Source organism: Populus nigra, chromosome 1 (assembly GCF_951802175.1).
Source record: "Populus nigra chromosome 1, ddPopNigr1.1, whole genome shotgun sequence".
In the NCBI taxonomy this organism is placed as follows: Eukaryota; Viridiplantae; Streptophyta; class Magnoliopsida; order Malpighiales; family Salicaceae; genus Populus; species Populus nigra.
The window spans coordinates 11,888,777-11,912,691 of NC_084852.1; the positions used below are offsets into that span (position 1 = coordinate 11,888,777).

Below are 23,915 nucleotides of genomic sequence, written 5' to 3' on the forward strand. Positions count from 1 at the left end.
TGCTCCATGGCAGTAGGCAACAAGGAAAAGAACCATATAAAAGCATTGTGCTGTGATTACCAGTCAGAGGAGGAAAAAACAAAATGAAGACTCGTATTAACTGAAGAGAATTGTTCCCTCATTCGCTTCAGTTTCTAGACAACCTCAAAAATTGTTGGGAGATGGCAAAACATAAACAACCAGAAAGAAAACACACGGACACGACCAACCGGGGTTAGTTCAGAACTTAAAATGGTGTTTGTATCAGAGTAATGTTTTCCACAACCAGTCTGCTACACAATGAGCGAAGGATCGACTATTTATGATCCCTTAATGGATTGGAAGTTCAGGGTCTCCCAGGAGCAGGAGATGTGAAAAAGTAATGCAAAACTGAACCGGGCCAGTTGAACATTTGGGATTTATGAAAGAAAAACCAGTAAAAGCACAAAAAACTGAAAAAGTACAAGGTCATGACACTGCTTATCCAGGAATTGAATCTTGCCGGTTCAACTTAATGTATTCTCTATTTTTGGTCTTTTTAGCTCTTCCACGAGCATGTAATCTCTGTTTCAAGTTACTTGGTTAGACTTCAACCCCCAGATACTTGCTCGAACAAAGTATAAGAACGAACTGTAACATCATGCTTCTATATTCCTGAGCAATCTAGGACTACATAGCTAGATGATGTTGCATTCTCTTTATCACAGAGAGAGAGAGAGAGAGAGAGAGAGAGAGAGAGAGAGAGAATGAAAAGAAAAGTAATGATTGTTGCCTTTTTAGTTTTGCAAAACCAAGGTGTCAATAAAAATAAGAAAACTGAGCGCCTTAAAAAGCCTAAGCAGATTATCATAAAAACTTCCATTCCAATAGCTGATTTTAATTGCCATGATGATATTCCTGCAATAGTATCAATGCCAAATAGTTCACACGAAGGATTACTGTCAGGTACATGATCTCAGGAAATTCAGATCTCCAAAGATGTAGAAAACTTGAAATAGATTTTGTGCCAACAACCAAGGTAAATATAGTAGACATCAACTAAACCACTCACTGGGGACACTTCTCAAACTGTGACTCATTGCAATGCGGATCTAGCCAATCACTGGAAGAACCCTTTGCAATATTTTCAGTCACTTTTCCAACACCCACCAGCTCTCTCAAGTTCTCCAACTTGTTCTCCCCCCCAGTTCTGCTAACCTTCTTATCAGCTTCCTTCAATTTGTGCTTGAACCGCTGTTTACGGCCAGAAGAGTTCAACTCTTGCTGCTTTGATTGTGAAGGCGGGGCCCCGTGAGGTCCCAGGTAAATGTTCTCATCTATCTTAGCCTGGGAAAAAGCAGGACAGGTCACACAACTAGAAAGCATTTTTATATCCAGAAATGCAAGATTTTAATCAGCAGGCAGATCAGATCTTCTGCAACCATGAATTTACTTTTCTTTCAAGTTTCAAGAGAGTGACGAAACATATACCTTTGGAGGTGGAGGTTTCAAGGTTTCAACTTCAGATGCATCAGGTTTAGTTTGATATGTATCTTCTATTCCCAAGCTAGGAATCACAAATCCATCAGTGTCTAACACAAAATCAAAGTCCAAAAATTTTCATCACTAAAAGTATAACGACAATTGTCAGAAATTGCACTACAATAAATTGGTCAACTACTTGTGATGAACAAAAGCATGTAAGTAAGAATTGAAGAGAACAGCTGCCCTCCGAGTAACAAGCATGACCCATCCACCTCAATATTTTCATGCTGTACATTTTCTCTCTTTCACTCAAATGACTGATGACATGATGCAATCAAATGAAAGAGAACTTATTCAAGCAAAGGGTGAGTGATCGAGTAGTTTGGTCAAACCAAACGATGCCAACCCCAAATACTGGAATGGCCAAAGCACTAGATGCAACAACAATTGTGAGCTTGTGATAAATTATCACAAAGAATACCAAGTATCATAAAAGTGACATCGCATCCAAAGCAAAGATTATTGCATTAAAATCAGTGCACAAACAATCGTTACACACGAGACAGAGCACGGACGATGAATGCATCTACCTTATGGATGAAACAACTTTTACTCTAGAACTGTACCCTTAATGTGTCATGGAGTTATTTACAGATACTAGTTTCTTTCACATGGAAATACTAGAGAGAAAGTGTTACTATTTAATTTGACCATTCAATCATTAAATAGTTTAGGAATATTAAATTTTGGATCATTAAATACTTTAGGAATATTAAATTTTGGGTAATGATAAATCACAATAACAAATAGTAAGAATTTGTCAAGCCTAACCAAACGCTTTTGGTGCAGCGGCGATGGCAGAGATGAACTTGTTGATTTAGCTAGAAACACAATATCACTAGTTCAAATCTCCAAGAAACACAGAGTTACTCCAATTTGGATTGTAACCAAGATGAGCAAATCAGAACAAATTCTACGTAATGTGGCAAAAAACAAAAACAATAGCATGATCATAAACATAACCAAATTCCAATTTAAACCCCAGATTCAAAATTCAAAAACAAATCGTCAAAACCTAAACAGCAATCCACTCAAAAACTAAAATTCCAATTAGCATTACTCACAAACAGAAAACCCATTTCTTAAACAACCCTTTTATATCAATTATAACCTCAATTCAGAAAGTTAGACAAAGATTCAAACTTGCCAACTTTCTCGGGAAGCAAACAGAAACAACAAAGAGAAAGTGAGAAATACCCCACTCATCATCTTCTTGCTGATCATCGATGGTAAGAGTGGTGTGATGCTGAGAGGGGTCCATGAGACGCTGATGATCATGGATTTCAATGGCCACAGGGCGGTGAAGCCCAGATGAGATCGGAAGGCAGAGATTCACCAGCTCCTTAACCCCAACAAAAAACAACTCTTATTGTCGGAAGCAGATAGAGGTTTGATATTTTGATAATAAAACATAGCGTAGGAATCTTTCAATATAGAAGGGTTTTAAATCATTTGTTGATTAATTACAACATGGGAAATTAATCAAGCCTACTAATTTTTAGTATTAAATCTTAAATTAAACCCTTACCCTGATTTAACCGCGTCCATGGTATTGATTAATTAATTAATTATTTGAGATTAATTTTATTATTAAAATTAAGAAAATAACTAAAAATGCCTAAAGAATTTAAGGATGACAATAGATGGAGCTTCTCCATTTTTATATCTTTTGTATTACTCATCAGATAAATAATTTATATATCTATACTCTATCCATCAAATTTTAAATATTCAACTATTATTTAATATTCAATAAGAAATAAAATAGTAATATATATATATATATATATATATATATATTAAATTATAAAATGTATATATATTAAATATATATGATATTAGTAACAATTATAGAGTAAAGTAACTATAAGAAAAACAAAATATTCATCAAATTCAAAATAAATTATTATCTCTGCTACATATTTCCCTGTAGCCCTCTAGCATGTGCGTTGTTCACTTAATAGTAGCTTTTTTTATTTTATTAATTATTAATTTTTTTCAATTTAATCTTAGCTTGAGAAATTGCTTGATTTCCTTATTATGAGGTAGGGAAGTAAGAAAATCAAAAAATTGATTAGAATATTTAAAAAAAATATTCGGTGCAGTTCGATTTCAGTTTTATATGTCTAAAACTAAAAAACCGAACCAAACAAAAAAATAAAATAAAAAAAAACCGAACCGAAATTAAGCACATTAGAAAGTCCAAAAAACCCCCCAAATAACAATATAGTTTTTGGTTTTTAATATAAAATAACTAAACCACACCAAAACCGAACCGAACCAAAACTGGCTAGTTGGGTTTTGATTTTTAATATAAAATAATTGAACCGAATCAAAATCGACCGGTTTGAACTGATTTTAGTTCATTTTTGGTTTTATTTTTTATATTTTATAAAATTTTAGTTTAGTTGTTTTATAAGTAAAAATTGAACCTAATCAAACCGAAAATAATCACTTATGCTATAAGGTTCTTAAGATGCTGAAGAAAAGTCTCAATATTTGGTCATGCTCACCTTTGCAAAATTAAAAAAAAAAGATTTTTTTGCTTTGAAAAAATTAAAACCAAAATTGACATTATGTTTGCAACAAAGTGTTTTTTTTTTTACAATTCAACCATCACCCTTTTTGTATTTTTTTATTTTAAAATCAAGGATATAAATTATATTCCATTGACCAGTATGCCTTGTATCCTTTTAAAAAACAAAACAAAATAGAATGAATTTCTTCTCATTAAAATCTTAAATTATTTTAAATTTCCTGTCCTAGCCGAGATATCCTGGATTTACTTATTCCGTGTTCCGGATATAAACTCATGAAGTCTTCATTTTATTCCGATCTGTATCGCAAACATCATCCAGAACAACTATGTAGCTTTACTGTTCTAGGTACTTCACAAGAATACCTGCAAGCTGAGCATTTCCCACGGCGACAAGATCAGTGGGAATTGCATCCTTCATTCATTCCTTGGTAGAATTGCTTAATTAAGTTTCTGATCACGTCTTCAATGGAATAAGTCTGGGAGACAGTAATCCAAGCACTGCAATAAAAATATCTCTTCACAATTTCATGCTCTAAGCCTTGCAGCCAGAGTTGTTTTGACAGCGCCACCCATCCCAGCCACTGAAATAGTGGTTTGCTGCCTTTCACCATCTGTGAGCCGTTGAACTAATAAATCGCTTCCATCTTTAATACCCACCACCACCTCTTAATCGACACTCTACTGGTATCACTGGAGCTCCGGCCTTTCATTTGATCAATACCATACCGTTTTGTTTATCTTTGGTACGTTTTGAATCATACTTTCCATCTTTTCATTTGTTTATCACACCTCTTAATCATTAAGCATTAAGGGTGGTACAGTCGCAATTCAAGAGGACAATTCTTTATTGAATTTTTTTTAAAAAATTATTATTTGACATTTGATTTGATTATTATTTTTTTAATTTTATTGTTTGTTTTGTTTTATGTTAAGTTATTTCCAACTTATATTCTAAATAATAAGTTAGTTAGGTTAGGTTAATAATGATTAACTCATATGTTTTATGAAATTTTCCTCAATTTTTTTATCAATATTTTTTTACAATTACATATTTTGATGTTAAATTATTGATCATTAAGCTATGTGAGTTTTTTACTTTTTTTTTTGTTTAGTTATTCCAAAAATGGATTGGTAAAGTTAATCAAAGTTAGCTTTAACATTTTTTTATTGAACTTTGATATATCCTTTTTTTTAAAGTCTATTTTTTTTAATCCTAATTTCATGTCGCGAATGACAGATTGGTCGAGTTAACTTGATTTTTTTTCGTCGATTTTTTATGGCTTATATTTTTTTTCTTTGATTTCATTATTTTGCATTAAATTATTTGCCTTGGAGCTTTGACATTTTTTCTCTTTTCTTTCTATTTTATTATTTCGAGGGCGGGTTGGTCAAGCTAATCTAAGTCAGCTTGCATTTTCTTTCACAATGTTGTTTTATTTAACTCCGGTCTTTTTTGTTAAGTCCATCTTTTGAAAGTCTAATTTTTTTATATCGACCTCATGTCACGAGTGATGAGTTAGTTAAGTTAGCCTAAGTTGACTCAAATGTTTTTTCTCTTGATTTTTTATGAATTGTTTTTTAGTTTCATCATTTTGTATTAAGTTATTTTCCATTGAGCTTTGTCATTTTTTTCACTTTTCCTTTTGTTTAGTTATTCTGAGAGCAAGTTGGTAAAATTAACCCGGGTTAGCTCCGTTTTATTTTACATTTTTTTATTGAACTTTGATCTTTTTTACTAGGTCTTTTTTTTTTAATTTTTTTTATCTCGATCTCATATCGCGGTTAGTGGGTTCGTTAAATTAACCCAAATTGAGTTGGGTTTTCTTCTTCAGCATTATATTTTTTGAAGATTTATTTTTGTTTTCATCTTTGACATTAGATTATTAGGCCTTAAACTTTACAATTTCTTTTCATTTTCTTTTATGCGAATTGTTTCAGTCTCATATCCTGGATCATGTTTTAATAAATTTAACCCAGGTTGTCTCAGATTATCGTCTCCTAAATATCTTTTTTTAGGTTTGGAAAACATTTGGCGTGGCCCATGGCATATCTCAAGCCACCTATCTAGTCATAGACTAGATCCCTCACATTGACCACTCAAGTTTTCTCTCATTTCTATGCGAGGTCTCCTCATAATAGCACCCTTCAAAAAATATTTCGTACTTACTAGCCCTTGCTTGATTTCTTCAAGTTCATCTCGAGCTTCTCCTGACATGATTGCTTCATTTTCAAGTAAGGAAACTATCTTGCTCATTAGGAATTCTACTAGTATTGTTGCTATTCTTATTTCTATGTTTTTGTTTTTTACTATTCTAACACATTTTGATATAAGTTTCGGTAAAATAACACAAATTAGAAAAATAGTATAGTTGGAACACAACCACTATTGAGAATAAGATTTTATAATGGCAAAAATAAAATTAATTATCATATCTTATTTAAATTAATTGACATTACAAAAATCAATTTAAAATTTTATGAAAATCCAATGGCCAAGAAAAGAGATTCAAGATCCAATTAGCTAAGAAAGAAAGAGGAGATAAGGTGGTGTAACATGATAGAGAAAGAGGGAAAGAAACAATGAGTTATCAGTGACACATCAAGCCTTTGTTTTCGACACATCTGGTACTGTTTAAAAAATTTAGACGATATGATTCTAACCATACATTATAATACCACTAAACGAGGTTATATTTGTTTATGGATTTTATTCATGGTTAATTTAATGTTAATTACGACCTTGTTTGGTGGTCTTTCAAAGTGTGGTTAAAATCGTCTCATCGAAATTTTTCTAACGGTATCGGGAGTGCAAAAAATAAAGCATGTGTATGTTCATGGTAACCCATTCTTTCTTTCCTTTTTTTTCTTTCAATTCTCTTTCCTGCCACATCACCTTATCTCCTCTCTTTTTCTTGGTCATTGGATCTTGTTTTTTAGCCATTAGATTTTTATAAAATTTTAGATTTATTTTTGTTTAGGTTAATTAATTTGCAACATACATACATTTTAAAACATGACTAAACCACCGAGAATAGAGGTTGTGTATAAAAATGATATTCAGAAACACGGTTGTGAGATAGATGGTATGGGATGCAAAGAGCATGTTGGGTGATAAGGGAATATATTGCATATATATTTTTAGTCATTCCTATTTTATTTTAGAGAATTTGTGTAATTCTTAGCTAGCTATCTAGAGTTTTTGATATCTTTGAAAATTATTACTTTTTAGGGATTCAATGTATTTTTTAGATATTTAACTATTAGAGTATGCTGAATTTGGGATCATATGAGGAGACAAATAATGAGCTGAGTTTAGAGTTCAAACATTGGTTGGTCTATCCTAGACAATCCTGAGCACTGATTGGTTTTTTTAGGTATAACAGGAATTATATAACTCTGTTTCATGTGTTCTCTATCTTTTTGAAAATCTAAGACATAGGCCTACAATTCTTATGTAGAGAAAAGAACCTAGTTCTTTTGTTTTAAAGTCCAGAAAGCGAGTTGAAATATAGAGTTCGGATCAGACTTGAAATTCTTGCAACCCAGACATTGTCTCGGTTTTTTCCCCATATCTCCAGTTTCATAAATCCAAAAATTACAATACAAGTTTTGTTGAAAAGAATATTTGATTTTTTGATTTTCTACGATTATTACAGAAATAGAGAAGTCTTAGTTCACACGCTTTCAACCCTAAAATTGACCTAAAATATTAGAAAAGAAAATAAAGTTAGAATATGACAGAGTAGAAAAGTGACTTTCTTTCCTTTGAAGGATAAATCCAAACCATAAAAAAAAAACCTCTAGACGGCAACAAATGGATGTTTTTATAACCTAAACACACTACAAGAGGGAGGAGGTGGCATCTAGGAGCAAAAGCAATCAGAACTGAAAGAAAAAAGCCAAGGACTATAGTGATGAAGATAAGAAGTTTTAGAGAATTGAGCTGATTGATAAACTTCAGAGTAATATGTTTTGATATTTGAATAATACAACTGTTAACATATATATACACAAGATTGTAGGTTTGAATTTAGAAACAGAGCTAAGATTACATCTAGCATTTACACTGCATTTACACTGAAGATTATTTGTCGTTACAAGCTTGATATTAGGCTTGAATGATGGTTGAACAATTTTATGCAGGAGGCAAGGGATTATTTGCTGAATCTGTGGTGATTTCCTTTATACGCTTTCGCAAGATGGATGAGCCATCAGCTAAGCCAATCTTGAGCAGTAAAAAATGCAAACATTGGGAAGACAGAGGCTTTGTTAGAAAATTTGCCAGTTGGTCATGAGTATTGACATATTGAACATTAAGGACCTTCTTCTGAACTATATCACGGACAAAGTGGAGGTCAATCTAAATATGTTTCATCCGTGAATGCTGAACTAGATTAAAGCTAATATGTGTAGCTCTCAGGTTGTCACACAGCAGTCTTAGTGGAGAGTGAATTGGGAGACAAAGTTCTTTGAACAGGGACAACAACCAAACTGTTTTAAACGTAGCAGTGGTGAGTGAACGATACTCAGCTTCAGTTGATGACCTGGCGACAGTAGCGCGTTGTTTCTTAGAGCTCCACGAGATGGGATTGATCCCAAGAAATGTAATGTAAGCTAAAGTGGAGGTGCGATCATCATAATTTCCAGCCCAGTCAGCGTTAGCAAAGGTGGTAACATCAAATAAAGACTGGCGATTTATGTGAATGCCAAGGAAAATGGTTTTCTTCAGATAGCGGAGCAAACGTTTAGCAGCTGACTAGTGAGTGACCGTGGGTTAATGCATGAATTGTGACAACTTGTTAACATCAAAGAAAATGTCAGGATAAGTAAGGGACATATATTGGAAACCACCAATGATACTTCGAAATTCAATGTTGTTGCAGGGAGCTATGCCATTAATAAGCTTGAGTTGGACCGATGTGGACATAGGATAAGAGACATCCTTAGCACCCTGCATGTTGGTTTTGAAGAGAAGGTTCCGTATGTATTTATGTTGTGATAAGAACAGCCCAGTTTTGGTAGGTATAACATCCAGCCCTAAAAAATAATGAAATGTGCCCATATCTTTTAATGAAAATTGGATGCCAAGTTGATGAATCACGTGAGTCAGAAAGGATGAAGTGTTGCCAGTAATGACTAGATCATCCACGTAGACCAGCAGATAACATAGAACAGCTGCACTGTGATAGATGAATAGGGAAGGATTGGCTTTTGAGTTGTGAAATCTCAGTTTCAGAGCAGATACCAGGCATGAGGGGCCTATTTGAGGCCATAAATGAGAAACAGGCAAACCTGAACCATCACCAATGATAACTTCATCATTGCCATCGCATTCTGAATGAATAGATAGATTAGCAAGATCACCAGTAATATTATGAGACACGGCTGAGTCTATAAGCCATTTTGTATCCTATACTGGTGAGGTGGAAGTACAGTTTGTTGTTTGTGTGTTGTACTGAAAACGACTGCAATGTTTTGCAGTATGACCCATACGGTCACACAGTTGGCACTTGAGAGAAAAACAATGTGGTCCATAATTTTTGTTGTTGTCTCTCGGATTGCCAGGCTGGCGATAGTGAGTTGGAGGTTTGTTTCTTTAGCCATATGACCTGTCAAAGAAGTAGGGCTTTGGGGCAGATTTAAAAGACTGATTATCTTGACCATAAGAAGCCCGCCTGTGCGTGTAGTTTGCAGAAGCAATTAGTGGATGAGAGGAGGCTTCAAGGCGACGAAGACATGCATCATGACTGACAAGGAGATCATGAAGTTCCTCAAAAGTGAGTGGTCGTTCTCGAGCACGAATAGGACCTGCAATTTCATGAAAATCAGTTCCCAGGCCATTTAGGATATAGAGCATTAGATCATCTTTAGAGATTGGGTGATCTATGAGGGAGATTTCATCTACCAAAGATTTTACAGAGTGAAGGTATGTTTGAATTGACTGGTTTCCCTTCTTTTTCATTGTGAGTTCTTCCTTAAGTTACATTGTTTTGGTTCTGGACTTGCTTGTATACAGTGTATGTAATTTATGCCGTGCATCCTTTGATGTTTTGGCCATTAAGATGAGAGGAGTGATGACAATAGATGTAGATGCCAAAATGTCACTGAGGATAAGCTTATCTTGCCTTATTCAGTGAGTTTGTTGGACACCACATGTTGATGTACTGGTAGGTATGGGGCAGATTTTTTCTCCAGTAACATAGTCAAAAAGATCATACCTAATGAGTAAGGCTTCAAATTGAGCGCGCCATTGAAGAAATGTAGAGGGAGTAAGTTTATCATTTATCTGGGATGTGATGTTGAGAACAATTAGGGGTGTTTCAGTTGGAGAGGGTGGAGTTGAGATTGGATTATGATTGTGAGGGATCAAATTCTCGTTAGAGATTTCTTGCTCTGATACCAGATGAAGATAAGAAGTTTTAGAGAATTAAGCTGATTGATAAACTTGAGAGTAATATGTTTTGATATTTAAATAATACAACTGTTAACATATATATACACAGGATTGTAGGTTTGAATTTAGAAACAGAGCTAAGATTACATCTAGCATTTACACTGCATTTACACTTAAGATTATTTACCGTTACAAGCTTGATATTAGGCTTGAATGATGGTTGCATAATTCTGTGCAAGAGGCAAGGGATTATTTGCTGAATCTGTGGTGATTTCCTTTATATACAGCTCCTCAAGATGACTAACTCTCTAATATTCTTATAGTGTTGAGTTATGTTCATTGTATTAAGTTTTTTTATTATTTTTATTTAGCTATGGAGTAGTTCTTTATTTGGGATTTTTTATGTAGCTTGACTATGAATATGCAAATATTTCTTTGATTGAATTAATTTAGTATTTGTTGAGTATTTCATCATGAACTCAATGCTTGTGCATGTTTGATCATCGTGTGCATGATTTGGGATTCAATTTGAGACCGAGGAGTGATAATTGTTTCAACTATTGCTTGAAATACCATAAGGAATTCATATGAGAGATATCTATGGAACTTGTGTAATCATTAAGAGTTTTATCACTTATAATGATTTTTTATAAGTTCAGAATTTTTATCTAGAGTTTTATCACTTAAAATAATTTATTGATGCTCGAGAGAAATTAATGATTACATTAGTAAAACCTGATTATCAACAATAAAAAAAAATTCGATAGGATTAATTCAATCAAGAAATTCGAATAGGATTAGTTATGGCAAAGTCAGAAATCCTAGGATCCGTTAAACTTGATTTCAACACCATTTAATTACTTGCTTGTTTGTTTTAATTCTTTTTTATAGTTTTGCAAACTTTTATAATTGAATCATCAAATAGGTAGGGATTTCATAATTTTGGTACTTATTGATAATTTTTGCAAATCTTTATGGGATGATACTCTACTCTTTCACTTTATTACTTGTTACGAATCGTGCACTTGCAATTTTGACCAAAATTAGGCTCCCTCCCCCCACTCCCCTTTATCCTCTTAATCTTTTGTATCTCTTATATTGTTACCTAAGAGGAGTTGTTTATTTGATCTTAAAACAATGAAATCTTATAAAAGTCCTAGTCTATAACTCTAGATATTTTGCAACCGATATTTTTTAAAAAAAGCTTGGGATATAGTTGGCAATAACAATTCATATATTGGTTCAGAATGCTTTTATTATAACAACTTTTCTTTTAGAGTTGGTACTGGCGACTTTGATCCTGCTCATTCCCGAGGTCCAGAAGCCAAATTAAGTGTGTTTATTTTTGTAGTAAAAAACTATTCTTGAAAGTTTTTGAATTTTTTTGCTTTAAATAATTTTTTTATGTTTTTAGATTATTTTAATATATTGATGTCAATAATAAATTTTAAAAAATAAAAAACATATTATTTAGATGCATTTCCAAACAAAAAACACTTTATAACTTGTATTGACTTGATGATTTGATTAATCTTAGTAAAGCTTTTGGGGTTAAGGTATGGTTGAATTTTTTTATGGAACCCACGGAACAAACAATAAAAAGAAAAAAAAAGCAATAAATAAGAAAATATAATTTTAAAATATGTTTATATAATATATTTTACATTCTTTTTCAATTTAAATTCTTAATTGCTTTTTTTTAAAATAAAAAGGAAATACCACAAGATTGCATGATTTCAATTTACACGCGTGGTAAAAGGAGCCCAGCTTACCACTTTCTACGAAGATCTCTCCTCTGATTATACTCCTAGTAGTCAACATCACAGGAACCAGCGTAGGGCAAACGGATGATGCCTGTCTGCTGCTTGTTCTAGAGAACTTTGAAAACTGCATGCCCATATTTGTCGTCTTGAGAGAAAAAAAAGTCAGTGTATTATCCTCTTCCACTGCAGCCCTAGCTCACATTATTACATCAGCTGCACGAGGGGATGATTATTTTCTACGACGGGGGCAAGAAGGCAAGTATCATGAATGGCAATTCTTGCAAGGTCAAAAAGAGCATGAACATTAGCCCACCTCTTGCCTTCAAGAATCCACACCATAAAAATAGAGTGAGGGAAATGGATCCCTTGAGTAGCAAGACAAGTGAGATTGCTGGCAAGTGGCAATTTATTGTGTTCTGTGCTGTCAATCTGGCATTCGAGGGAGCTAAAAAGTGTTTGAAAGTGTTGTAGCAGTTGTGTTTTAAAGTGTTTTTAGTTTGGAAATCATCGAAATAATTTTTTTTATTTTTTAAAAATTATTTTTGAAATCAATATAAAAACATCAAAAAATAATTAATTTAAAATAAAAAAATTAAATTTTTTCAAAAGCATTTTTAAAACGTAAAAACAAATATGCCTTGCAAACTAGTAAGTAAGAGGTTGTGACTTTTTTTATATTGTACAAAAGTTGGGTGATGATAATTTATTTTTTTTATTTTTTGTTGAATTTTCTTATCAAAGCATGTTTGTTTTTTCATTTCAAAAATACTTTTAAAAAATTGATTTTTTTTATTTACTTCGAATTAATATTTTTTAATGTTTTTGTATTATTTTGATGTGATGATATAAAATATAAATTAAAAAATATTATCTCAATATATTTTAAAAAATAGTACTATGGACATAGACTCATTGCACTGTTGATCACATTGTAGACATATTGTAGCACATTGTAGACAAAAATAGTACTATGTTTTTGTATTATTTTGAGTGTTTGCATTGTGAACGATATTGTAGCACTTGGAGGCATTGTCTTTTCTATTTTTGGTCAAAACATATTATAGGGTCTGGCTTTGCAACCAAATCTAATGATATTGGATTTGATTTTTAGCCAGACTCACTAATCTTGGATCTGGCTCTGCAGCCAAACCCAAGGATATTAGTTCAGACTCTGCAACCAGACCCAAAAGCTTTGGACTTGACTCGACAATCGGATCCACAAATATTGCATCTAGCATAGTACCACACCTAAGACTATTAGATTTGATACTTTATACTTTTCATATTTATTTTACTTTTTTTAAAAAATATTAATTAGCAAAATATGTTATAATAAATGTAAGTCATGTAGCCACCGACATGCATGCATTCAGAGTCTCCACAAAGCCTACTATGAACCTGACCAAGGGCGGAGCCAGAAATTTTCCTGCTCTGAGCTATTAAATAAATATATAATTTTTTTAAGATTAATTATTAACTCATGTACATGAATTTTTAAAGTTAGCAGTGAATTTTTAATTCAAATACATTATTTAAAATATTAAAAAATAAATTTAAAAGTATATAAAATTGAAGTGAAAGTAAAAATAAACTTACTATTGAAGTTACTTCCTTCGATGTTCTGTGAAATATAATTCATCTATAATCGAATATGAATCAATATTGTAACAACCCCTAAACCGGGATAAAATAATAATCTCATCTCAACTGGAAAATAAAGTAATTAAAATTTTTTCCTCTCTCAATTCCTCCTTCCCTCACTTGATTCTTCCTTAGATTAGTTGGACTTTGTAAGTTTACAAGGTTATTCTCTCTCTTTTTTTATTTTTTTTCCTGAATTTTTTTTATGTTTTTTCCTTACTTTTCTCTCTTTCTCTCTCGCCTTTTCTTTTCTTTCTTTTCCTATTTTGCTTCTACCGAGTCGGGAATATATAAAAAGAAGGAAGAGCTGATTTGTTTTATTTTTTAACGGCAAATAATCATTTTACCCTTAATAATCAGTCGTTATTTGACAGTCTTTTTTTAGCACTACCAAACTCTATTCATCCTAAAATTTTAACAAGATTTTATTTAATATATTTTAAGATCCCTCATAAAATTTCAACTCAATCTGATGGTCGAATTGAAAATTATGTCTAATAACATAAAACTAGTCAAATTATAATTTTTTATTAAATTTCTGAATTTCTTCAAAAATTCTGAAGTTTTAACCAAAGCTAAAACATCATATTAAAAGACTCCATATAAATTTTTAGAATTTTTTAATAATTCAATCAAGAATTATAAATATTTTTACATAAAATTAATTAATAAAATATTAATAAAATCTCCACCTCAACTATAACCACGTGCCTTTAACATGCTATTTTACTTCACCAGGGAGTAATGGTGCCTGGCATTCCCGTCAAAAGATCTCTTCAAAGTAACGGGCCTCCATTAAGACCCTTATCAAAGCGTGCAGTAGCAGAAATGGACTCCTATCATCATATCATTACTCTTTTGACCCTCTAATTGCAGACAATAGAAAATGGGTCATCATCTTATCACTGTGCTCTTTTTGGTAATTACGTACTATGTGTTGGCTAGCAATGGATTTCACTCTGCTTTAGCTTGAAAAGTTGGTTTCTTTCATTTCAATCCCTCAAAGGGAGTCCTTTTTGAGTAAAAACCTTTTTACTTTTTGTTTGATTGTGGATAAAACTCAAAAGCAAATGGACATAACTCGAGAAGGAGTGATATATATCTAGACTTTGGTTAGTGAGTTCCATGTGATGGGTTTCGTGGATGTGCCATGTGGAGATCAGCACAGGTGTCTTGCACTTGCACATGGATTTGGCAATCTCAAAGCTTTGAGATTTGAGAAATTAAAATGGTCTTGCCCTTTTCAAGAATCAAGAGTCTCAGTAGCTGATGCAACAGCTTGGTCTCAGTGAAAACAGAAGACCAGGTTAATTTATTAGGAACACTGTGAGTGAGAGGGGAAAAAAAGCTCCCTGTTAGAGAAAATTATATATATATAAAACACTTATTTATTTCTGTCTCCAACCAGATACTTGGATTCTTCCTTGATGGCTAGCTCGTTCCAGGTGTGCTAAACTATTCCTCTGTATCCAATCTCCTCTCCTGTAATTGTACTAGTTTATCTTTCTTTAATATGTAAGCACTAAGCAGCTACTTGTACCAGCAGTTCTGCTTCTTCTTGTGTTGCATTACAAGAAATATTAGACCCCAGAAGTGTTTTCTTTTCTTTTCTTCAATCTTCTACACAGATCTACTCCATATTATCCAATCCAACATTCAAGCTACTTTTGATCCCTGGAAATGGGAAATACTCCTGAGAGTCAAATCAGTTCGCAGTATTTCTTCAAACCTTCACTGCTTTGTGTTTCAGTCCTTGTCGCTTCTCTTGTTTTCACTTGTTTCCTCCTTTTTGGGATCTCTACTTACCTTATCACAATATCTGTTTTGTTTCTGTCAACCATTTTCATCGTCACATTCTCAAAGAAAAAGGTGGCTGTTGTTAGCAATTCAGCAGAAGCTGAAAGTCCCACATGTCGCCCTCAGAGCATGCTTGAAAAGGAAGTTGTGGAGGAACTAAATCCAGAAGTGGAACCTATAATTCATTGCGATGCTTCCCAGCAAAGTGATGTTTGCGACATGCATGAGTATCAAGTTGAACCAACGGATTTCCCATCAGACAGTGATAGCAGTGATGATTTCTCTGCAAGTGAGAATTTTGAGCTCAGTTGGAGGTGCTCAGAAAATGTAGGTCAAAGTATTGCAGTCTCTGAAAGCTCAATCTCTGAAAATGACGTTGATGAGGATGGTGATGGTCTCATTGAGATTAGTCTTCCACTGAACAACTCTGTTGATTTTGATGAAGAGTCAAAGAAAAAGTCAGTTTCGAATTTGCCTGAATCCATTTTCAGGCAACAGGGTCTTATGGAGCTATTTGCAGAGATTGCTGAGGTGAATGAAGAGGAAAACTTGATAGAGATTGACCTTTCCATGGGATCCATCAAGTGTTCAAAGTTTGAGGTTGAAGCATGATCTAGCTATTTTTCAATTCAACAAGTTAACATGGCGTATGAGGATGATGTCAAGAGCTAGAATAGAGACTTGTCTCAAGTTCCTTCTTAATTGTGATTTTGCGATGCTCTGTAAACTTCATGCAATTCTACTAAATTAGCTCATCTTTCATTCAAGCTCATCTTTCATTTATTAATTTAATTTACAGGGGATGTGCCATCCTAGTATAATCTTTTCACATAAACCAGCCAAAGGTTCAGTCTTAGCCAAGTGCTAAAATCCACAAGTTAATTATATAGCCAGCATCTTGCCATGTTGGAAAAGCATTCATGGATAATTCATTGCTGTTCTCCTCCTGGCAAGTGATTGGCATCAAGAACATCGAATGTGGAACAGATTGGAAAAATAACGATAATTTTAAATCTCAGTTGTATTCCATTCCATTACAGTGTCAAATGAACTGCAGGAAAGCAGTTTCTATTCGTTCTAGAACCTACAGTTAATATTAACAAGGCTTTCAAATGATCCTGGAGACTGAAAAAGAAAAAAAATCGCAGGAAAAAGCTATGATGCTCTAAAAATTACACATGCAGGCACAAACACAATAAAAGACAGAGAGGTCCCAAGATTTCGACAGATTGATCTCAACTAAAAATTGATGATCAACAATAATACAAATGATTCTAAAGCATATCCTGCCAGCCTAACACGCATTAATGTGTGTCCTAATCCTTATGAAGTAAATGGTATTTTGATCCACGGTGAAGTTACTGCTTCCATATGCTGTCATCACCAAAAATCACATCAAACCTTCGGAGGGTGGAGGCCGGCCCTACCAAGAAACTTCACAACAAACGAAAATAGCCTCATTATGCTTCTATGATTCTGGATAAAAATATGGTCAGGACCAAATCTCATTTAAATACCAAGGAACTCTAATCCAGTTGCTGTGGGTGTCAAACCATGCTCAGACAGATACTGAGCATCATAAAACTTACTCAGATGCCTCATCCCACTATCACACAGAATGGTCACAATTGTGTGACCAGGACCAAGTGATTGTGCCACTCTAACAGCTCCAACACAGTTCATGGCTGAAGAACTCCCCAGAAAGAGGCCATCATTCTTCAAAAGATACCTGAAAAGAAGTTCAAGTAAAGATGTAGTACGGAAACTTTGAATGAAGTAAAACTAGTAGGAGAACAGTTCAAGTGCCATGGGAAAAATCTTTAGCTTGCAAATGCATGGAAATAAAATCAAGTTTTAAAAGCAGTCATTCCATGTAATGTGAAGGTCAACTAATTTCAAAATTTTCGCGTTAACAAGTAAAATTAATGAAAAATTACAGGAAATTTTCCATTTTGAAGGAAATAAAAAAGCTTGCTGAGAGAAAAAAGTGTAAGACATAAGAAGAGACATGGCAAGAGACCATATCTCTTTGTGCAACTATCCCACCAACCAGGACATTGTCACATAACTCCCTCCTCGTTACTTCTTTCTCAACCTCTAAGCAATCAAGAACTACTATATAGAAATAAGGCAGAAAAAGAAAGCATGGTTTGACCTTGACATTTCAACAGCCTCTTTGTCTGTGCCTCTGTAGGCTCCGTCAAGTTTTGCCATCTTAAAATTTTGTGTTAATCTATTGATTCCAATTCCTTCCGTTATTGTGTCAAATGGGTTCTTTAACCTTTTTCCTTCAGCTTCCTCTCTCGTGTACATCACTCCCCTTGTTACCTTGTTGAACAAACCAGAACCAGGTGGATCTATAAGGAAGCACTTGATGTTCGGATTCTTTTCCTGTAGAACATGTAATAAGGATTCGATGGAACTTCTCTAGCACAACATAAATGAAAAAGTTTAAAACAAAGGGAAGAATTTTACCTGGAGAAAACTTGAAATACCAGCTACAGTGCCGCCTGTGCCTGCAGCTGCCACAAATGAATCTAAACTACCACCACTTTGTTCCCATATCTCAGGTCCAGTGCCCTGATAGTGGGCCCGGAAATTTGCCAAGTTTTCAAACTGGTCAGCAAAAAATCCACCACTACAGTAACTTGAAAAAATAGAACCTTTTTTCTCTCCGTCAGAAATGCAACCATTAATTTGCTCTAAGACTTTGCCATCAATCTTTTCAGTTTTTCTAAGCTTTGATGCTAATTCATTTGCTTCCAGTGCCCGTCTCCTAGCAATGTTGACATAGTGGTCTCTGTGTGTAATTGAAACCGGTCGCACTCTTTCAACAGTAGCTCCCAGAGCTTCGAGAATTTGAGACTAGCAAAAGTTTTCAAGAGTAACAAACTCAAGTTGGTCACAGAATGTGAATGGTAAAAAGAATGCTCAAGAAAAAGGAATATCAAGGATTCAGGTACATGCTCATAAGGAGAAACTCTCTAGTACATGTCTATTTTACCGACATGCATAAAAAAACAGAAATTTTTCATAGGTCCTCGTAAGTAAATTCAAGGAACACTTCTAAAACTTCATCATTGTATTTATGCAACTTCTTTGCAACTTATCTATAGCTGCTAAGTTTCCTACAATACATTTACCTAACACAACTCAATTATGGAAAATTAGTCTGAAAAGCTGCACAATAACCAAACCTTCTCAATAGCAACATCATCTGGGATAACGACATGGCATTTGCATCCATAGGCAGGAGCCACTGTAGCCAGGCTAATTGCAGTGCTTCCAGCACTTCCCTCAGTAACAACTCCACCACAAACTAGCTGGCCAGATTCCAGTGCCTGTCATAGAGCCAAGCAGCCAAACATATAGAAAGTGTAACAGAGGATAACAAAATAATGCCAGCTACAAGCTTTAATTACTTTGTGACATTAAAGGGTTGCATAAGCTAATTAGGGCTTCTTTTTACACAAAAACAATATATAATGTATTTAACAAATGGGATTATTGAAATGTCAAAAAATAGAATATGAGCAGACAATTGTTTCGTTCAATTAGTAGTCCTTGTGAGTAATTCCACTTCACCATCTGAACAATGTAGAAACCAAAGATTTCAATATTTCACACAGATTTTGGATTCATAAATAGCATCGCAAGGATTTCTATATGTGCCTAAATTCAATTTAAAGAAGAAACTTCAGGTGCCCGCCATATAAGACAGGGAAGTAGTTAAATGACCCCCGAGCTGTTAACTCAAGCTTAAGCTCTATATGGCACTAAATTTCTTGTTTGAATTCGTAGTGCTGTGGTTTGCTCATAGTACAAAAAACATTAGATTTCGGTTCTGTTCTTATGACTGCATTTTGATAAAAAGAAGTTTCATATTAACTTACATTTTGTGATCGGTCACACTGAACCTACAAGCCACAACCATTACCATCCATCATCATGTCTGAAATTAACAATCATATCTCCTATCCTAAATTCCTAATTAATTGATAATATCACCAAAACTATGCTTTTTGTCTTAAAGTTTTCATTGTCTTAAAGTTTTCATAATTGGTAGTTGATAAAAGCATTCAAGTAATTTACCTCTTCAATTATTTTCACAGCAACCCTATCTTTAACACTCCCTCCTGGATTCAGAAACTCGCACTTCCCAAGAATCTGAAGAAAGAAAAATCAAGAACAAATGAAACCAAAAGCAATAACCAATAACCATGAATCTATTAAGTACTATAAATCAACCCTGAAATATGCATGAACAACCACTTCAGAAAATGAAGAAAAATTATTGAGCATCAATTTGGGGAACATAGGAAAATACAATTAATAAAATTGAAAGAAAAAGAAAGCCTATCTTCGAGAGAAGTATCAAAGAGTGTGAGTTAAAAAGTGACCATAATCAACCACAAACATATATCTTGTATATAAAACACCATAAACCTATAATCAAGACCATAATTCAAAGAAAAAAACATAGCTTGATCAAAAGCACATACCCCCGACATGTATTTCATTCACAAACAGATACAACAATGCCACAAGTCCAATGAAAACATATTAGAAATGGAACTAATGGAAGAAATGAATCATAATATGAAGCAAAAGAGCATATCTTGAACTTACTTCACAACCAGTAGCTTCGGAGAGGCTATTAATTCTAATCAAGGGAGTGTTACCAACAGCATGAATGAGTCCGTTTCTTGGTTTTTTATTCTTTGAAAGTGGGGAAGGAGTCTTTCTTTTGGATCTGTAATTGCATAGAAAGTAAGAGAACAATACCATGGACATAGAGATGGCTGCTACAAAAGCACCTGTGGTTCTTACAGATGCCATTGTAGCATATGCGAAGCAATAGACTTTCAAAAACTGAAAAGCTTGAACGGTTGCAGCTTACGAATGTAATATTTTCGATTATACAAAGGCGGTATAATTGAACCCGATGGGCCAGGCCCATTAGTCAGTTTAATCAGTTATTATTATTATTATTATTATTAAAAATTAAAAGAAGTGTTGATTCTACACTACATTACAAAACATTACTAATTATAATAGTTTTTTTTTATCAATCTTCATCCACTTACCAATCGACACAAGATTACAGGAGCAACTTAATCAGTCCACCAACTATCGAAGGATTTAGGATTGGGACCTCCAAGCCCAGTCTTGAAAACCAATTTTTTTCCCGAGATTACAGATCCACTTCACCTTGAAGACCTAATGCGCATGTAAGTACGGCTAAGCATGGGAGGCATTTGATCCTTAGTCACAAAAGGCACCCCAAACACCATATAGCGTGTTTTTCTAATCGCTAAATCATATTTATGACTAAGTCATTTTCAAGGTGGGCAAGTTGTTAAGCATAAAAGATTACTTTTTCCGAGACCATTGTCGATGTCTCCGGACTCCCTAACAATGTTGTTAGTCGTTATATCCTAGTTCATGAAGTTTAACTTGATTCTTTTTTGAAGTCCGCACGCAAATGTGCTGTCAAATGCGCTTTTCATATCTCTTAGAATCGATTATCCCTTGTGCTAGTGTCATTCACATGGAACCTTTTCTTTATTTGACCTTTATACTTCTCATTTAATATATGCTACCACCACTAAGATCTGCATTGTGGGCCTCTTCACCCCAACTTGCACCCTGATATTATACTTCTCATTTAATATATGCTACCACCACTAAGATCTGCATTGTGGGCCTCTTCACCCCAACTTGCACCCTAATATTTACAGCAACGGCCACACCTTTCTACTCATTGAGTCTTCACACTTGCCTCGACAGCTAATTTTAAGCCTCATGCATAAACGCCATATATTTTTAGGGCTAGTTGATTTAATAAGTGAGTTGTTACACACTTCTTAGTGGATTTCAACTTGCATGACCATCATATTGCTATCTTAATTAACCATAACCTTTTGTGGGTTTTAGGTTAACGCGTAGTTAGGCACTATAACATGGCATCTATTTTATCTTGCATCATCAATCCCTTTTACCAAAAATGGCCCACTTAGAGCCTTTGATTCTGTGACACAACTCAATGAAGTAGCCACGTCTTCCCTACATATTTAAAGTTTGAGAATAGGTTAAGGAAGTTACGTCCTCGATGCCTTTAATCATTGTCTTTACCCGATAGAACTTACATTAAGCTCTAGTTATCATGAGGAACACTTTAGAGGAAACCAACTACAAGATGGTTCGATTAGTTTTTTCCCCTTATACCTAAATCATATAAATAATTTGCACATCACTATCATTGTGGGCCTTTACCAAAGTTTCATCTATCTCTGCCTTGCTTGGGCATAATTCATCATTTTTCAAGTCCTAACATGTATTCTTTCACTCGAACCCTTTTTAGAAGATCAAGGTCAGTTGACAACGCGACCCTCTAGAGGGTCCTACCAATAAGTTTTCTTACGCCTTATAGTTTTATTCACTCGTTGATTCACACACATATTAGACCTTTTGGTTCGTGTTTCAAAACAGGGTGAATCAAAAGCTCGTAGGTCAATGTCTACAACATGCATGTGTTGAGGTAAGCCATGACAACGCGCGTTATAGTCCACGATCATAATGATGATGTCTTTGTGGGCATTTCAAAGGCCTAGGCTTGGGCTGCCACTATGATCCGTATCAGTCAACCCCACGATCTAATTGATAGAATGACTATTGTCATTCCATATCCACTCAAGGCACATCGTCAGGCCCCATCTACTTCCCTCCCAACAATTTTAAACATTTTTTTATTCTTTTTTCAAAGTCCTTTTTCATATTTGTTAACGGTCTCTCGTCTATATTTAGCTTTGAACAAAATTTATAGCCTAATTTGAGGCTATATTTCCAAACAACCCAACTTATAGATAGCATCTCATGGTGCGACAAGGTCCAACCATGACAGGGCTCTCACCCTCTCGGACGCTTCCAAGGAATTTAAACCTGGTTTACCATTGAGGATGTTTTTCCATATTGTAATTCAAACAACATAGATAGTCAATTTTTAAACTGGGCATTTCTTGGTTTGCTCACCATTACTAGGTGAATCCTTTGTAGATGACTTAAATATAAGATGGGGTATTGTAAGTGGGAAAATATCCTTGTTGTCATGATTCACTAAGATTTAGCCTTATGTCACTTTAATTTATCGCTAAAAGCCTCTCAAAACATATGGCTTTATGGAAATTAGGATGTGATCGAGTAACATTTAGGGGTTTTGGGGCTTAAACAACAAATGTGGAGGTATGAGGAGAGTAATGTACAAGGAATGAGAGTCTTAAAAAAGGCAAGAGGATGACCCATGCCAAAGTTCAAGTCCAAAAGCAGTGTGGATTAGGACATGCTATAACTTAGCTTTAAAAATTTCCTAGATATATAGGTCATTGCCCCTCATGTCTACGTAAGGAGGTGAGGAATAGAAAACATGATGTAGATACACTAGACAGGTTGCACCAAAAGTAGAAAACTTGGTCCTACTTGTAGGCACTCCTTTGAAGGGAAGAGATGTGATTGGATACATTAGAATAGTTGAAGGTATTATCTTTGATTTTGAAAGGTATAATTCTTGCATTGGCTTCACCTTTAAGATCGGGGACCATTTTGATTTCCTAATGAGACCACGACATTGGGTGACTAAGTATGTTATTGCCTTTGAAAGGGAAGATAATCATTGCGTGCATTTATTATCCATTTATTTTGAAGAAAAAAAGCTTTTATGCCTTGGCCAGTTGAAAATACTCTTCATGATAACCAGGTGTAACACCCTATAATTTCTAATGCATCTTTGATCATTTTTCTACAATCATATAATTGTAAGTCATGTAATATTTTTTAGGGAACTTTATCATTTTGAATCACTTTCATTATCACAGGTGATATAAATTTTACGTCACATTAACATCTTTTTTATAAAAGATTTTTTTTTCTTTTACTTATATTTAAACAAGAAATTATATAATTTTAAAGAAATCTAAGTAGAGTCTCTCTTTTCCAAGACCTTAATCAAAATAAAAAGCAATTGAGCCAATGAATCTAGTATAGTTTACGATGCACCTAATCCTCACCCATGTCAGCCATCGTCGTTGGTTCCAACCTCTGCATCTCTTTTGTCTAGCCACTATTTGACATTGGACCACCACAAAAAGGTGTGATGCCCTGTGTTGTACAAAACTTAACCACTCTTAATCATCAACGTCATCAGAATCCACCATGAAAAGGAGAGAAACCATTCAGTCACCTGACTTTCAAGCTATCTATCTTCTTTCTTGGTTATCCATGA

General features: G+C 34.2%; 3 protein-coding genes across 3 annotated transcripts; 1 reads left to right on the plus strand and 2 right to left on the minus strand.

Moving 5' to 3' along the window:
* Positions 1-822: 822 nt before the first annotated feature.
* On the minus strand, positions 823-2,957 carry LOC133687707 (uncharacterized). Its single transcript, XM_062107060.1, has 3 exons — positions 2,701-2,957; positions 1,450-1,550; positions 823-1,305 (listed from the first exon to the last, which is right to left on the minus strand). The coding sequence occupies exons 1-3, from the start codon at positions 2,762-2,764 to the stop codon at positions 1,027-1,029; spliced, it is 444 nt and encodes a 147-aa protein (XP_061963044.1). The 5' UTR covers positions 2,765-2,957; the 3' UTR covers positions 823-1,026.
* Positions 2,958-14,966: 12,009 nt separating this feature from the next.
* LOC133675519 (uncharacterized) lies at positions 14,967-16,404 on the plus strand. The gene has a single exon (XM_062096929.1). It carries the CDS (start codon positions 15,521-15,523, stop codon positions 16,247-16,249), a length of 729 nt encoding a protein of 242 aa, XP_061952913.1. The 5' UTR covers positions 14,967-15,520; the 3' UTR covers positions 16,250-16,404.
* Positions 16,405-16,625: 221 nt separating this feature from the next.
* On the minus strand, positions 16,626-20,529 carry LOC133675511 (cysteine synthase 2). Its single transcript, XM_062096918.1, has 6 exons — positions 20,267-20,529; positions 19,730-19,804; positions 18,835-18,978; positions 18,113-18,502; positions 17,793-18,028; positions 16,626-17,366 (listed from the first exon to the last, which is right to left on the minus strand). Exons 1-6 carry the CDS (start codon positions 20,474-20,476, stop codon positions 17,147-17,149), a joined length of 1,275 nt encoding a protein of 424 aa, XP_061952902.1. The 5' UTR covers positions 20,477-20,529; the 3' UTR covers positions 16,626-17,146.
* Positions 20,530-23,915: the final 3,386 nt, after the last annotated feature.